General features: G+C 29.7%; 2 protein-coding genes across 2 annotated transcripts; both read right to left on the bottom strand.

Moving 5' to 3' along the window:
* Positions 1-1,087: 1,087 nt before the first annotated feature.
* Positions 1,088-8,742, bottom strand: PF3D7_0808700 (erythrocyte membrane protein 1, PfEMP1; the record flags this gene model as incomplete). The annotated part of the gene is made up of 2 exons (XM_001349401.1): positions 1,088-2,419; positions 3,379-8,742. The coding sequence occupies 2 exons, from the start codon at positions 8,740-8,742 to the stop codon at positions 1,088-1,090; spliced, it is 6,696 nt and encodes a 2,231-aa protein (XP_001349437.1).
* A 1,356-nt stretch (positions 8,743-10,098) lies between these two features.
* On the bottom strand, positions 10,099-17,985 carry PF3D7_0808600 (erythrocyte membrane protein 1, PfEMP1; the record flags this gene model as incomplete). The annotated part of the gene is made up of 2 exons (XM_001349402.1): positions 10,099-11,514; positions 12,604-17,985. The coding sequence occupies 2 exons, from the start codon at positions 17,983-17,985 to the stop codon at positions 10,099-10,101; spliced, it is 6,798 nt and encodes a 2,265-aa protein (XP_001349438.1).
* Positions 17,986-19,149: the final 1,164 nt, after the last annotated feature.

Genomic DNA, 19,149 nt, shown 5'->3' with positions numbered 1-19,149 from the left:
TAGTTGTAAGAACCTATATAAGTATACAAACTACATAAATATATCAATAAAATCGAAAAAAAATTTAAATATTTTACATATGATAAAAGAAAAAATATGAATAATAAGGAATTTTATTTAATTAAATTAAAAACATATATATATATATATATATATATATATATATATATATATATATATGTTGAATTACATATCGAAATAAAAAAAAAAAAATGTATTCTTAACTCTTTCTATGTTAAATTATATTAATATAATATGAATATGTTTTAATCGTGATAAATGATTTATAATAATAAGTGAACGTATGTCTTCACTTTGTTTATTATATTATAATAAATAATTTTTTTTTTTTTTTTTTTTTGTTCATATGTAGAATTACTTTATATTTTTTATTTGCATAAAAGAATTAAGAAATTAAAAAGGAATAAAATTAAATAAAAATAAGAAATTATTTATATTTATAAAAATGACAAGAAATATTATTGTATATTATATTAACTTATTTTAATAGGAAACCATATAATATTGTATTATAAATAAATTTTATATGGGATTATATTTTTTTTTTTTTTTTTTTTTTTTCATGGATTATTCAAATTAATAACAAAATAAACACACATATATAAATACACATTTAAATAATATGTTATAAAATATCAAAAATAAATTAATGAATACTGAAAAAAAAATCAAAAAATCGAAAATAGAAGCATATATATATATTAGAAAAAGAGAATTATATATATATATATATATATATGCATTACGAAAAAATATACAGAAAAAGAAACAAAATAACCATAATATACATAATTATTAATCAAATATAGATTAAAATATTATACTAAAAAATAAAATACATATATATATATATATATTATGAAAAAGTTTAAACAAAAAGAAAGAAAAAAACAAATAATACTCCAAATTATTAAAAATATAATAATAAATATGATTATATACAAAAACATATTTTTTATATATATAACAAAAACAAAAAAAAAAATAAATAAATAAATAAATAGAATAAAAATATATACAAATAATACAAAATATATATGACACACACAAAAAAAGTATATTAATTTTAGATATTCCATATATCTGATATAGGATATTCCTCTTCGAAAATCTCATTTTTATTATTAACAATATTCATTTCGATGTGCATTTTAGTAGGTACATCCATATTATTACTAGTTACATTATTATGATCCACATATATATCATCCATAGATGTTTTATCATCATCATTTACATCATAATAGATATCATCTTTATAAAAATCATAGTAGTAGGGTTCGTTATATTTTTCTAGATCATCCAATATAGTATCCATAGTAGATTTGTCGGGGATTGTATCCATATTCGTAAATTCATTCTTTGGTTTAGGATTATCCATATCTATTTGAATAGAAACATCAGTATTCAACACATTCTTAATACTATTTTCACCACTTGGTATGTTACTAGTGTGTGTGAGACTACTATTAGTGTTATTTTCTTTATTCCACTCTTTTTTTAATTTATCTAATAATTCCTCTTTATTATTCCACTTCTCGCACATATGTCTATGTCTATCTAACCATGTATGTAACAAATCTAATTGTTTGTGGATGGGATCACTATTTGTTAGTTTGGCAACACTATGTATACTTGTTTGTTTCACATGATTTGTTCCAAATAATTCGTTTTCTTTTCGTTTCAATACTTCATCATATATATCAATATGTTTGTTACCACTTAATGTGTCATTAATCAAATCTATACCAGAATATACATTATTTGATACATATTTTGTGTCATCCATACTATTAACCATATTAACATTATAATTATATTCTTCTCCAGTATATAAATTTCTATCATGAATAGAAGTAATAAAAGGTTTTTCTTCCATATTATCACGTGACATGGTAGGATGGGTATTATTATCCAAATTATCATGTAAAATATTTGGTTCTGTATTTGGTTCATTTTGTAACATATTAGATATAAAATCATGTTTCAATGTATTCCACTCATTATCTGTAATTTTACTACTAGGTATACCATCATTTTGTATATCATTTTGTGTATCACTAGGTGTGTTTTTACCACTAGCTGTTGTGTTGTTACCACTAGGTTCTAGTACCACTTCTATCAATGTTTTATATTTAGGACTACCTGGTACATATATATCATTGATATCCATTTCTTCATATTCACTTTCTGACGAGGTTATATCAGTAGTATCAGACATAAATGCATATTTATCTTCGTCTGAATCTCCTTCCATATATATATATGTTTTGCCTTTATATGGACCACTTTTATATGGTATGTACCTATTTTTGGATTTAAGGGTAGGTATATCATAATCACTTTTGGGTATTTGCAGTATTTGGAATAAATTTCCAACAGATGATTTGGTTTTTTTCTAAAAAAAAAAGGAACATATATGTGTATGTATATATATGTATTTAGGTATATATTTACGTATGTATGTATGTAGTTATGGGTATATATATATATATATATATATGTATACGTATATGTGCATGTAGTTATGGGTATATATATATAATATATATATGTATGTGTAAATGTGAATGTAGTTATGGGTATATATATATATATATATATATATATATATATATATGTATGTTTATATGTGCATGTATTTAATTTAATTTTAATTTAATTTTTTTTATTTAATTCAATTTTTTTATTTTTTTTTTTTATTTAATTAAATTTTTTTTTATTTTATTTAAATAAATTTTTTAATTTTTTTTTATTTAAATAAATTTTTTTATTTTTTTATTTAATTAAATTTTTTTAGTTTTTTTTATTTTTTTAATTTTTTTTTATTTTATGATATATATTTTTATTTTAACATGTTTTTTTTTTTTTTTTTTATTTTATGATATATATTTTTTTTTTAATGTTTTTTTATTCTTCTTTTGTTTTTATTTTATTTCTAATAAATTTTTTTTATAATCATTTTTTTTAAATATATAAAATTTTTTTTAATTTTTTTTTGATAATATTTTTCATTTTTTATTTTATCAAAATTTATATTTTTATTTTAATTTTTATTATTTTTAAAATCTTTTTCTTTTTTTTTTTTTTTTTTTTTATTTTAATAAATTTTTTTTTATATTTCTTTTTTCTTTTTTTCTTTTTTAATATAAATATATATATATAAAATATATATAAAACACATACATATACACACATATATATCCAAACATACCAACACATACATATACAGAAATACATATATATGAACATATATATATATATATATCCAAAAACACATATACATACACATATATATATATCCAAATATACCCACACAGAACGCACATATATATCTCACACATATATATATATTACCTTCAAAAATAAAAAAGCAATGGATCCTAATGCCAACGCCACTCCAAAAGGAATGGTCTTTTCCAGAATGTCACGATTGAATGGTTCGTCCGCTTGAGGGGGATCTGCTGCTGGTGTTGCCGGGGTTGGAATCGCTGGGGGGTGTTGGTTGTGGTTGGGTCCCGCACTAGGTGATTCTGGTGGATCTGGGGCAGAATTACCACTAGGTGATTCTTCTTCTTCATCTCCTTTATCTTTTTTCTCTTCTTTTTCTTCTTCTTCTTCTTTAACAGTTCCTGCTGGTGTACAAGTGTCTTGTTCTTCCTCTTGTTGTTCTGTTGTATCGTCTTCCGGACAAAATCCCGGTCGCATATTTTTTGGGTTTTGTTCTTCTTCAAGGAGTAAGTCATCATCAGGGTGGGTATCTTGACACTGTGCTGGGTTTTCATCACTCGGTTGGGTTTCGACACTATTTTGGGCCTGGTTCTTATTGCAGTCGTCAATTTTATTTTGAAGCTTTTGAAGCAAACAATCTATAGCATCCTTATGACCATCGTTTTTTTGTGCGCTCGCATCGGCACTACATCCACAAGAATTACCGAACTTACTTAATTTTATAACCTTATTTTTAGCGTTTGCAGCACCAATTTGAACTAAGAAGTTCTCCAAACAACTTCTAACGTTAAAATCTTCATCGTTTTCAATTTTATATTGTTCAAGGAAACGCTTTCTTATTTTTTCCCATTCTTCCCTCTTCTTAGGTATCCATTCTCCAACACATTTACATTTATTTTGACATTTATTTTGACATGTGGATCCTTGATCAGTTTTCGTACACTGTGAAATTTTATGTTTAATTTTCTTATAATCGTCTAAAAAATTTTGTACCCAATGTGTAACCAAAGCTCTAATTGTTATAATTTGATCTTTGTTTTCCCCACTGGCTGTTTCCCTATTTCCTTCTTTCGGTTTACATACAACATAACCACATACATTACGACATTCCCATTTATTTTCTTTAATACTTTTAAAAATACCTTTACCGTTACAAGCCTCCTTTAAATCACCATCAAATCTATTTCCACTATTATCACTGACACGCATAACAACTTCTTCAGTAGAAGTTATCATTTTTGCAATTTCATTTCCATCAATAGGCGTTATTCCATTGCATTTCTTTTGCGTATTACTATCACCGCAAGCACCATTTTTACATTTAACTTTAAATTCAGAACATGGACCACAATATTCTGTATGTTTAAATGTTTTCTTTGTATCATTAAAATCTATTTTATGCTCTTCTCCATTATCATTATTATTTTTACATGGTCCGTTTTTTAACCTATTTAAAAATGCTGCAGCGTCCTTTTCTAGTGTTCCACAAAATCCATTATCATGATTATTACTTTGTGTTTGGCATTTGTCTTTTTGTTCATTTACGTAATTGTTTTTTTGTCCACCATATGCATTATATTGTTCAGTAAATTCGTATTTTTTTCTTTCTATCCATTTCCTATATTTTCTACAAGGTGTTGCACAACTCGAACTTAAATCTGAAAAAATATTTGCATCCTCAACGAGAACCTTTTCACATTCTTCCCCATCCCCACTATATTTTTGTTTTTGTTTACCACGACTTCCATATTCCATACACTCCTCCTCTATCTTCTCCAATCTTTTTTTCCTCTCTTTACAAAAATTTTGACCCCATTCTTCAAGGTAACGGAAGTAGGGGGGTCGCAACACGAAATCACTCAATTTGGGGTTGTTGAGGGTGGTTTTTTCACCACTAGAGGGTGAGGAGGTTTGGCCTCTGGGGCCACCACCTTCATCATCTTCTTTAAGTACCACACTTTCATATGTATAGTCGCTGCCATTGTCGGTTTTTTTGGGTTTTTTTTTCTGTTCGTCCCAAAGTGCCTCTTTCAAACTCTTATTCTGTTTTAATGTGTGTTTATCGCCACTCGCTGTGTTTGTGTCATAGGTTAAGGCACATATCATTCCATGCCAAATGTGTTTTGCGTTTTCTTTCCACCATTCTTTACGTTGTTCGACACCCTTTTTGTCATCAGGTTTTTCACCATTTGAAAAAAAGCTATCTATATTACTTTTTACTTCCTCCATATCCTTACCATTATCCACATATTTCCCAACTAATATATCTCTATAATCCCCTAGTGTATAAAACATCTGTCGCAAGAAACCATGAGGTATTGTTCCTTCTTTTAACTGTTTTTCGGGGTTGTCTTCGTCGTCGCCGTTTGCACTGTTTCGGTCGATGGTTTGTAGTGGTAGTGATCCAACACCACCTTGTGTCTTCGTATTTTCCGCTTTATACTTATGCCATAAGAAAAAAGTTTCAACTGCCGCAGACTGGATAAAAGCATTTCGTAGTTCCACTTTGGGGTCTTTCGACGCGGCGTCACCTTGTGCTGCCTTACCATCTACCTGTGTGGTACCCACCTGTTTTTCCGCCCAATCGTGTAGTTTTTGTATGTATAGTTTTCGCCTCCTGGATGGCACACAAACACTACCATTAGTGTCACCACTACTACCAGTGGTAGTATTCTCACCACTAGTGTCACGTCTGGAACGGCCAGCACGTTCACGAGTGTCTGTTTTGTCACCACTTGGTATACATTTCCAATTGGGGAATTTTTCTCGGCCCTTTTCATACTTGGTTGGACAGGCATTTGTAAGAGTATTGTCGTCTTTAAATAGTTTGTCCACTATGTCACATGGATTCACCCCGTCTTGTGTTGTTATCTGTGTGGTCTCCCCCTGGTTGTCCTCTTCCTCCTCCCCCTTCCCGTCCGTGTTGTCCTTTGCCTTTTCCTCTTCCACCTGGTCTTCCACCGTCTCCGTCTCCTCGACGTTTTCCTCGGTACCCTCCTTGTCGTCGGGGCCGTGTTCTTCATCTTCCTCCTCCTCTTCTTCTTCTTCGTCTTCGGAGTCCTCGTGGCCGTCAGTGGGGCCAGGTGTGAGGGGGTCGCGTGAGGGGACGGTGTCGGAGCGGACGTCACCACCTCCAGCGCCGGGTGGTTTTCGTTGTTCACAGTCTTGTTTGCATTTGGTGGCGTCTTTTAGTTCCTCTTCGAGCATGAAATCAATTATTGTTTCCTCATTGGAAGCAACCTTATCTGTCCGTTGGTTTTTCTTGTCGAACATTTCCTTAATGCGTTTTTTTTCATTTGCATCCTCGTCACCAGTTTGGGATTTTTCTTCGGAAACTTCTTCAAAAAATTGTAATTTCAAATAGTATTCAAGAAAATCGCCAGGATCCATTCCTGTTTCCTGTTTAATATCTTCTTGCTTGCCAAAATGGTCTTTTATTGGCTTCCATTCCTTTTCTTTTTTTTGTTTAACCCAGCTTTCAAAACAGTCACAATCATTATTACATCCATTTCTACATTTCATTGTCTTACCATTTTCTAAACATTTCTTAATTTTCTTTGTTCTCCAATATATGGAATCCTTCAACATATGTGCAACCCAATATGTAAAAAAATCATTGAATGTCTTTTGGAATTGCTCAGGTTCCTTTTCAGACTTTTTTTCTTTTCCTTCTTCTTTTTTTTTTTGGTTTTCCAATATACATAATCCGCCTGCAGCTTTTACATTTTTATAATCCTCCTCGTCATCATCCTCTTCCTCACCCTCACGCTTCACTTTCTGTACCTCGTCATGTTTATAACATTTCCATGCTGCATATAAAGATTCATCATCTTCTGTTTTGCAAAAGTCGTCAATTTTTTGTTTTATATCATCATGATTTTCACCACTTTTAAGGATTTTAATAGGAGTACCTTCTGCGTCACCTTTAGGCTCATAAAGTTTTCCACTCGTGCAATTATCATTTTTCTTTTCCCATTCCTTACCAGGAACTTTCTTTTTCATTCCACAATAAGGACATGGTTGGCAATATTTTGAACGATAAAATGTTCCTTCTTTTTCATCATTATTATTATTATCATGTTTTTCAGCAAAATTAATTTTTCCTCCTTCTTCGTCGTCAACTTTTTCACATTCTTTATCTTTACTTAATTTTTCCAAAAATTTATCAACTTTTCCATAGTCACTTTCTTTCAGTTTTTCATAAAATTTTTTTTCATATCCTTCATACTTGATAGTTGCAGCTCGCGTTTTCCTACTACTACCTGATGCTACCTTTGTATATTTTTTTATTTCTTCATCATATTTTTTTACTTGTTTGTCAAATTCTTCTTTTTTCTTATCTATCCAATGAACGTAAGGATAACATGCATACAAACAGTCAGTGCATCTATTACCATAACGTAACTTACCTTTTGCTCTAACTGTTTTTTCGCAATCGCAGCCATTACGGCTACAATATTTGTCATTATTTTCTCCACGACATTTTTTTTTAGCATTTTCTACTTTTTTTTTTTTTTTACGGCAAAAGTCTTCACCCCATTCCTCGAACCAGCGAAGATACTGTGGCACATAATCGAAATATGTGGGGACCTGGTCGTCGGGGGTGTTGTCTTTCTTCTTACAGCGGCATTTGTCTCTAGCCTGAGTTACACTTTTTTCATTATCACCACATGTTCCTCGAAAATATAAATAACCCCCTAGCTTGTTCTCTTCGTCACAAGTAATAGCTTTCCATACTGTTTCTCGATTTGCAGTCCACCAATATTCCCTAATTTGGTCATCTGTAAGGGATTTAAGTTTTTCATTATTCTCTTTCTTAATGTTTTCGAAAATTTTTTTCAACTTATCATCTAATTGTTTTCTTTTTTCTTTTTCTTTTTTACTACCTCCATACAAATCTCTTCCTCTGACAATATCTCCTATATCTGCAAAACTTCGTGCCAACTCAGTACACATTGTAGAACCAGAAGAAGGATATTGTACTTCATATTGCTCATGATAACCTTTTAAGGACTCTCCTTCATACTTTGCTGCAAGACACACATCTAATAATAAATTATGTGTTGTTATATTTTCAGTTTTTATCTGTTGGATATTTTTATCACATACATGTAATCGTCTGAAAGGAGCACATGCACCTTCACTTTTACCATTACTACCATAACTACATTTCATTTTTTTGTTATCATATTCATCGACACGTTCTTTAGAAAACCGGTTTACATCTTCTCCTTTTCCACTTCCATTTCCGCACGGATGCCTTTCACCGCGATCACCAATAAGGTTCTCACGTTTTTCTTTTATAAGTTGGCACGGATCTGTGGTGTATGCTCTTTCCCCCAAAATTGATGCAAATGACAACTGTCCTGTCAATTCACCCTTACTACGTTCTTTAGCTTCCTTTTTCACTTGGTCATGCACGTCTTTCCCAATCATATCCAAAAGATGCTTGGCATCCGGGGCACTACTATACGTAGTGGATGCTGCCATTTCGTTTGTTCCTGACTACATTATGTCATGTCATACAATTTTGTGGGTTTGCATGGTTCTTGAAGTGGTAGGTGGTTGGTAGGTGGTGTGGTGTGGTGTGGGGTGATTGTATGTATGTTATGGAAGTATTGTTATATGGTAGAATAATGATATTATATTTGTTGAAATATATATATATAAGTATTATATATATATTTATATATATATATATTAATTATAATAGTTGTAATATTATAATATATATATATTTATAAATAATATTTAATATGTATATAATAATAATTATTAGTTTTATATATATATTTTTAAAAAAATATATATTAATACATTTATAATAAATTTAAATATTCTAACAAAAAAAAAAACAACAATTACATTTTATGAAAAATATTATATATCATGTATTCCTTTATTTTTATATTTAATTTTATATATTATTTTTTTATGTTTTATATATTTTGTAAAATTATAAATGAGAAAAAAAAAAATACGAAAATACATACATATAAAAGAATACAACATGTTTCTATATTTAATTATAAACCTTAATATATTTTTTTTTTTTCCGCTTTATTTTAATTAATTATATATATATTTTAGAGATAACAATAGAGGCAAATATCTTCTTCCGTTTCTCTCTATCTATATTATCTATCATATATCTACATAAAAAAATATATATGTATAGGTATATATATATTTTTCATTATATTAAAAATAATACATTATAAATATAATATTTTATATTCTTACTTATTTTTATAATGTAATTTATAATATACTATATAATATATAACATATTTTGTAATATAACGTAGAAATGAGATCGAGAACAAAAGGGTATCGAAATAAAAAAAGAAAAAGAATTTTATAACAAGGAGATAAAAAAAAATTATTATATTATTAATTAAAATAAATTTTAAAATATATATTTTTTTAGTGTTTTATATATTACTAAATACTAACTTAAATGTATACATATAAAAGAATACGTATTCCTCGAACATAAAAAAATATATATAAGAGAATACGTATTCCTCCAACGTAAATATATATAAGAGCATCCATATTCTTCAGGAAAAAAAAAAAAAAAAAGAAAAAATAAAAATAAAAATAAATAAATAAATATATAATATCAAATATATATATACATATTATACCAAAAAAAAAAATAAAAAAAAAACATATAATTTAGTACATGAAAAATTATATACATATAATATAAGCATGTACCATTCAAATATACGAAATAATTATAACTAAAACAAAAAATACAACATATTGCACAAATAAAAAATTTAATATAATGCACACATAAAAAAAAAAAATTCAAACATATATATATACATACATATATTATATATCCCACACATCTCCTATAGGATATTTCTCTTTCACCAATTTGGTATTTACATCCATTTCAATTTGTACTTTGCTAGGTATATCCATAGCATTACTATCCACAGTTGATGTATCATGATCATTTACATCATAATAAATATCATCTTGTACATCATAATAAGGTTCATTATATTTTTCCAGATCGTCCAAGATAGTATCCATGGAAGAATTGTCAGGGTTACTATCCACGTAGGTGTCATCCACTTGGTTGGGGTTACTATCCACATATGTAAACTCATTTGTAGTTTTGGGATTATCCATATGTATTTGTATGGAAACATCAGTATTTAACACGTATGGTATGTCACTATGTATGTTGTTATCACTAGGTATATCACTTTGTTTACCACTAGGTATATCACTAGGATGAATATCACTATGTATGTTGTTATCACTAGGTGTATCACTTAGTTTACCACTAGGTATGTCACTATGTTTGTTACCACTATGTGTCTCATTTTCCCACTCTTCTTTCAATTTATCTAATAGTTCCTCTTTATTATTCCATTGTTCACACATATCTCTATGTCTATCTAACCATGTATGAAACAAATTCAACTGATTATCTATAGGATCACTATTAATATTTTTCGTAACACTATTGTTTGATGTATTTTTCTTATAATTTGTTCCAAATAATTCGTTTTCTTTTCTTTTCAAAACTTCATCATATATATCAATATGTTTGTTACCACTTAATGTGTCATTAATTAAATCGATACCAGAATATACATTATTTGATACATATTTTGGATCATCCATACTATTAGTACTCATATGAATATTATAACTAATTTCTTCTCCACTATATAAATCCCTATCATGAATAGACATAATAAAAGGTTTTTGGTCCAACGTATGACGTGACGGGGTGGGATGGGTATTATTATCCAAATTATCATGTAAAATATTTGGTTCCGTATTTTGTGTATTTGGTAAATATTGAGATATAAAATCATGTTTCAATGTATTCCACTCATCATCAGTAATGGGTGGTGGTGTATCACTAGTTGGTATATCATTTTGTGTATCACTAGGTGTGTTTTTACCACTAGCTGTTGTGTTGTTACCACTAGGTTCAAGTACCACTTCTATCAACGTTTTATATTTAGGAGCACGTGGTGCATATATATCATTGATATCCATCTCTTCATATTCACTTTCGGAAGATGAAGTAATATCACTATAATGATCGGTGTAACCACTATCTGTTCCACTATCTCCTTCAAGGTAAATGTACCGTTTGCCTCTGTATTTACCACTAGTATAAGGTATATATCTATTGGGTGAACGTTTTGTCGGTATATCATAATTACTTTTGGGTATTTGCAGTATTTGAAATAAATTTCCAACAGATGATTTGGTTTTTTTCTAAAAAAAAATGAACATATATGTGTATATGTATATATGTATTTAGGTATATATTTATGTATGTATGTATGTATGTAGTTGTGGGTATATATATATATATATATATATATAATATATATATGTATGTGTATATGTGAATGTATTTATGGGTATATATATATATAATATATATATGTATGCGTATATATGAATGTAGTTATGGGTATATATATATAATATATATATGTATGTGTATATGTGAATGTAGTTATGGGTATATATATATATAATATGTATATGTATGCGTATATGTATATGTGCATGTATTTAATTTAATTTTATTTTTTTTATTTAATTAAATTTTTTGTTTTTTTTTTTATTTAATTAAATTTTTTTTTATTTTATTTAAATAAATTTTTTAATTTTTTTTTTAATTAAATTTTTTTATTTTTTTATTTAATTAAATTTTTTTAGTTTTTTTTATTTTTTTAAATATTTTTTATTTTATGATATATATTTTTATTTTAAAAATTTTTTTGCTTTTTTTTTTATTTTATGATATATATTTTTTTTTTAACATTTTATTTTTCTTTTTTTGTTTTTATTTTATTTCTAATAAATTTTTTTTATAATCATTTTTTTTATATATAAAATTTTTTTTAATTTCTTTTTGATAATATTTTGCATTTTTTATTTTATCAAAATTTATATTTTTATTATAATTTTTATTATTTTTAAAATCTTTCTCTTTTTTTTTTTTTCTTTTTTTCATTTTTTTCTTTTTGAATATAAATACATATATATAAAATATATATAAAACACATACATATACACAAATATATATCCAATCATACCAACACATAGATATACAGAAACACATATACATATATATATATATATATCCAAAAACACATATACATCCACATATATATATCCAAACGCTCAAACATACATATACAGAAATACATATATATGAACATATATATATATATATATATCGAAATACTCACAAATACATATACACACATATAAATCCATATATATATATATCCAAACATACCCAAACAAAACACATATATATCCACATATATATATATATATATATAATACCTTTAGAAAAAAATAAGTGAACGCAGCAAAACCGATGCCAATACTCCACATGATGGTAGAAGACATGAGGGCGGGTATGACAGCGGGGTGGTCCAATACATGACGGGTTTTGATTCGAGGTTTTGGGGGGGGTTTTGCTTTTTCTTTGCTCTCACGAGGTGGGGCCGCAGGGGGAGGTGGAGGTAACGGTGCTTCTTCTTCGGGCACGGCTTCGGGTTCTGCTGCTGGTTCTTCTTCCGCTTTTTTTGGTTCACTAGGAGTGACTGCTTCTTCACAAGTCTCTTTTGGTTCCTCTGGTAGTTGCGGACAAATGTTCGGTTGCGCCACTGGGTTTTCTTCAAGGGTTTCATCGTTTTCGTCAGGTAGAGGGGGTAATGGATCACACGGTGTTTTTTTGTTTTCGTCGTGTTTCTTTTTGCATTGTTCAATTTTTTTTTCAAGGTTTTTAATCATACATAAAACAAGATCGTTATTATTACCATTTTGTGAATTATCAGTGCCATTAAGACCACACGAAGTCTTGAAGTTATCAAAATCACAAGGTTTTATAGCTTTGAGAACTTCATCCTTAAACGGTGCCTGTACAAGATAACCTTTAACACTATGAGGAATACCTTCATTATGATCTTTTGAATGTTTCTCATAATGTTTTTTTATTTCATCCCATTCTGTAGATTTTTTATCTAACCATTTTTCTACACATTCACATTTTTTTTTACATCCTTCAATACATTTATGTTCCTTTCCATCTTCATTTTTTATACATGGATGAATTTTCTGTTTCAATTTATTATAATCGTGTACAAAATTTCTTAACCAACGCTGAAAAAAAACATTAAACGGAATAATTTTATCACTATCATCTATATTATCCACAGAATTTGTAAGATTACACTGATCCACTCCATTCTTTTTTTGGCAGTTCCATTTTTGAAGACTATAATCCTCAACAAAACCGGCATTATTACAAACTTCTTTAAGTTCTTTAAGTTCTTCATCATTATTCCTAACTTCTCCTTTCCGACCTAACAGAAGTACTTTAATTTCCGTAGGTTTCTTATCGTTCTTATTTTCTCCACTAATACCATTTTTGCTCATATATTCACTTTCATTAATAGCGCTATATGTTCCCCTATTATACTTAACTCCATATATAGGACACGCTTTACAATACGTTGAACGAGAAAAGGTTTGGAGAGGCTTACTAAAATTTAATTCATTATCTTTATCCGTATCATCCTTACCATCTTTGCAATGTCTCAATAATTCCAAAAATTTATCAAAAGAATTATTTTTTATTTGTTGACAAAATTTTGTATTATCACTACCACTACAATTATTATTCGTTAATTTACCATGTTCCACTTTATATGTATTTTCTTGCTTCTTAAATTCTTCGAATTTTTTTCCTATCCATGTTTTATATTTCATACATTCTTTTGCACAACCTGGACAATGAAAATCTGCAATCATTTTATTATATTTACGATCATTATCCGTACAATCATGTCCATCCCCACTACAATATTCATGACCTCCTGTGCCACTGCGACATTCCTCCTTTATCTTCTCCAACATCTCTGTTCGTTTTTTACAAAAATTTTGACCCCATTCTTCAAGGTATCGGAAGTAGGGGGGGCGTAACACGAAATCACTCAATTTGGGGTTGTTGAGGGTGGGGGTGTTATCACTAGAGGCTGAGGTGGTTTCGGAGGTTCTGGGACTGGTAGACATGGCGGAGGAGGTATTATCTTCTTCGAGTGTGACTGTCTTGTAGTCGCTGTATTTGTCTTTCAGTTTTTGGAAAAGGTCGTCGCCGTTCGCATCGTTAACCTTTTCTATTTTTTTGCCCTCTCCGCCATCTTTGTATGTTAAAGCACATAACATTCCTTCCCAAATAGAAGGGGAGATTTTATCCCACAAGGCTTGAGGGGTTGTACCACTAGATGGGGAGTGGGTACCAGGTGTGCGAGGTGTGGAATCACTTTTTTCAATAACACTTTTTATTTTATTTTGTATTTTTTGCATATTTTCTTTATCATTTGTATCTATACCACTAGGTGTGTTCCCCACACATATATCTCTATAATCCCCTAACGTATAAAACATCTGACGTAAGAAAACCTCAGGTATTTTGCCACCAGCCAATTGTTTTTCGGGAGTTTGGTCACTACCACCGGCACCATCGGGTAGTTGTGCTTGTGCTCCCTGTACTGCTCCTCCAACTGGTAATGCTTGCATTCCACCTGATGTTGACTGGGTGAAGCCAAATGGGTTTGTACTATCTCGTTGTTTTTTTTCAGCTATTTCCTTATTTTTAACCTTTTTATATCTATCCCATAGGAAAAAAGTTTCTATTGCAGCAGATTGGATGAACGCCTCACGCAATTTCTGACTTTGTGACGACTCTTTACCACTTTGTGATGGTGTTTGACCTTGTGGTGTCTGTGCCTTACCATCCTCCTGTGGTTCTGCCGCCTGTGTGTTACCACTGTTTGCCCACTCCTTTATTTTACCTATATATAGTTTGCGACGTCTCGGGGGAATACATATAGCACCACTACTACCGGTGTTATCACCACTTTTGCCAGTGGTTGTATCACTTATACATTTCCACCCCCAATGTCGTTGTGGGTAACCATATTTTTGTTCACACGCATCTTTAAAAGTGTTTTGTAGGTCGCCATTAGTAAATAGTTTTTGTACTATTTCACATGGCTTCACCTCTGTTACCTCTGTTACCTCTGCGACGGTTTCTTCTACGACCTCTGTCCCATCCACTTGTGTGTCTTCTGTGGCGTCCTCTGCGGTTTCCTCGTTGGCGTTTTCCTCTTCTTCGTCGTCGTCGTCGTCTTCTTCACCTTCGTCTGAGGAGTGTTCGTCGAGGTCAGCAGGTGGTGAGGGGTCGGCGGAACGACCTCCAGGGCCACCTCGTTCTTGTTGTTTTTGTTTATTGCATTCTTCTTGAATTTGTTTGCATTTATCTGCTTCGTCTTTTTCGTGTTTTAGTAATTTATCAATTGTGGTCTTATTTTCATTGTCGGTTACACCAGCTGCTTCTTCCTCATCCAACAGTTTCTTAATGTGTTTTATGTCCTTTTCATTCCCATAACCCTCTTTAATACTTGTCAAAAGTACCTCTTTCTCCAAAACACCTTCAAGAACATCATCGTGAGTAAATCCCGGTGGAATATCTTTTTGCTTTTTAAAATGTTTTTTTATATTTTCCCATTCGGTTTTTTTTTGTACAACCCATTTTAAAAAACAACCACAATCATCCTTACATTTATTATTGTTTTTACATGCTTTTGATTCATTACTGTTATTTATACACTTATCAAGTTTTTTTGTTCTCCAGTGTATGGAATCTTTTAACATATGTACCACCCAATAGTAAAAAAAAGGATTGAATGTCTTTTGGATTTCATCAGGTTCCTTTTGAGAATTGCTTTGACTTCCTTTGCTTTTATTTTTGTTTTCCAATATACATAATCCGCCTCCAGTTTTTACATCCTCGTCATACACTGGGTCATCCTCACCCCCTTCTTTTTGATCTTTCGTCAGCTCGTCAATTTCATAACATTTCCATTTTTGATACAATTCGTTACTACCACTAGTGCCAGTACCTCCAGCAACACTACCACCAGTACCATTACCACCAGTACCATTTGTTGTATCACCATTTGCTTGAGCGCAAAACGCTTTTAGCTTTTTTGCAATTTCATTAGTTTCATCACCACTGTACAGGAAATTAATAAGAGTACCTTCTGCGTCCTTTTTAGGCTTATAAAGGTTTATAGGCGGACAATCCTTCATAACCTCTTTCCTTTCCCATTTCCTACCATTACGTTTGACCCCACATAGAGGACATGCTTGACAATATTCTGTATGAGAAAATGTTTTATTACTATCATCGTCATAGCTATTTTTATCACTATTTACGTTTTTGAAATCAATTTTTCCTCCTTCTGTGTCAGTAATATCTTTGCATGTTTTTTCTTTACTTAATAAATCCAAAAAACTATTAACACCATTATAGCCACCTGCTTTCAGTTGGTCATAAAATTTTTTTTCATATCCATTATCATAACTACTACTACTACTACTACGTGCAGCTCGTTTTTTCCTGCTTTTACCACCTGATATTTCATTTGTATATTTTTCTTTTTGTTTTAGAAATTCTAGTTTTTGGTTATCTATCCATGTTCTAAAATGAGAGCAAGAAAGGAAACAGCCAGTACATTTGTGATCCCAACGATACATGTTTCTTCCTCTTTTGGTTTTTTCGCAATCATATCCATTAAGATCACAATATCGATCCTTACCATATTTATCTTCTCCACGACATTTTTGTATCGCATCGTTCAATTTGTGTTTTTTTTTACGACAAAAGTCTTCTGCCCATTCCTCGAACCACCTCAAATATTGAGGCACATAATCGAAATAGGTTGGGGGATCGATATTTTCCTTGTCGTTACCTGGCTGGTCGCCGTTACACCGGCAGTAGTTATTAGCTTGAGAAAAAGTTCCACTACGATGACTATCACTGCACGTTGCATGAAAATATGCACTACTTGCGTCCGCCTTACATGTGATGGCTTTCCACACGGTGTGCCGATTCGCAGTCCACCAATATTCCCTAATTTGGTCATCTGTAAGGGATTTAAGTTTTTCATTATTCTCTTTCTTAATGTTCTTGAAAATTTCTTTCAATTTCTGTTCTAATTTATCTCTTTCTGTTTCTGTTTTAATTTTTTTTTTATTACCACGATACAGATCTCTTCCTCTAACGATATCACCTATATCTGCAAAACTTCGTGCAAGTGCAGTACATGTTGTAGAACCAGAACCAGGATATGTTGCATCATATTGTTCAAGATGTGCTTTTATTGAGTCCCCTTCATAGTGTGCTGCAAGACACACATCTACCAATAAATTATGTCTAGCTTTATCACTATCAATATTATTGATTTTTTGAAAATTTTTGTTACATAGAGATAACCTTCTATATGGAGCGCACTCTCCTTCATTATTACCTCTATTACCTTTATTATCTTTTATTTTTTTCTCATCATATTCATCGACACGTTCTTTAGAAAAACGTTTTTCACTTACACTTTCATTTCCGCACGGATGACCGCGAGCAGCAACACCACTACCACTAATAAGTTTACTATAATCAAGTCCGCATGGATCTGTGGTGCTAGCTGATTCCACACCCAAAAGTGTTGCTAGTGACAACTGTCCTGTCAACGCCTCTTTATATGTTTCAGCAACACCCTTTTTCACTTGGTCGTACACGTCTTTCCCTATCCTATCAAACATATTTTTGGCATCATCATCCTGTGGACTACCACCAACCTGACGACCTAGAGGCGGCATTTTTTCTTCCCGACTACATTATGTCATAAATGCACACATATATATATACATATACATATATACATATGCATATACACATACATATACATATATACATATACCTATATACATACACATACATATATACATATACATTTACATTGTTATACATACATTCTCTTTCATACACTGTTAGTATATAATACCATTGTCATGCATGCACATTATTACTCTAATATGCGATTCATAAAGCTTGTTATCATAATCTATAACAAAAAAAAAACATCATTATCATCAAAATATAACAGCAAAAACAACAAAATTTATATTACCATGATGCAGTGATTGTAGCTACCACTGTTACAATATATACGTGTGCATGATACCGCCGCTACTATTACTATGTAGTCATAATACGTATTGGTGTATATTATATAATGCTTTATATTATGTGGTAATGTCATGTAGTGGTTATGTAAAATATATATATATATTATAATATATTATAATTATATATGTTATAATAATCTTATAATATTTTATAATAATATTTTCTTTTCAGTATAATTAATATCTAATTCAATTACTATAATATACAATTGTCGTTTATGGTATACTCTATAGTTCATTATATTAATAATAATATTAACATATATATATATATATATTATGAAATAATATTTTACATGAATATAATAATTATTAGATTCATATAATTTGAAAAATTAAATATATTTCGTTAATCAATTTAAACGTTTGATAAAACTCTATATAATCTAAAATATTATTTTTCATGTATTCCTATCTTTATTTAGTAATTTAATTACATACTTATAAATAAATATATATTATAACTATCTACATTATGTTAGATAATAAATGATAACAAATACATAAAATGTAGAATCATAGAAAAAATATATATATATATTATATTTTTTTTATATTAATTTATAGTCATTTATGAATTTTCTGTTAAAGTATTTAAATGTTTTGTTTTGTTTTGTTTTTTTGATAGGATGAAATAATTCTCTTTCTCTCTATCTATATTATCTACCATATTTCTATATTCACGTATATATAATTAATATATATATATATGTTTTTTTTATTTTTAGTATTCTATCATATTAAAAGTAGTAAATTGTAAATTTACTTTTTGTTGTTATATAATATAATTTATAA

This window comes from Plasmodium falciparum (genome assembly GCF_000002765.6).
Source record: "Plasmodium falciparum 3D7 genome assembly, chromosome: 8".
In the NCBI taxonomy this organism is placed as follows: Eukaryota; Apicomplexa; class Aconoidasida; order Haemosporida; family Plasmodiidae; genus Plasmodium; species Plasmodium falciparum.
This window is presented reverse-complemented; position numbering and strand designations above follow the sequence as displayed.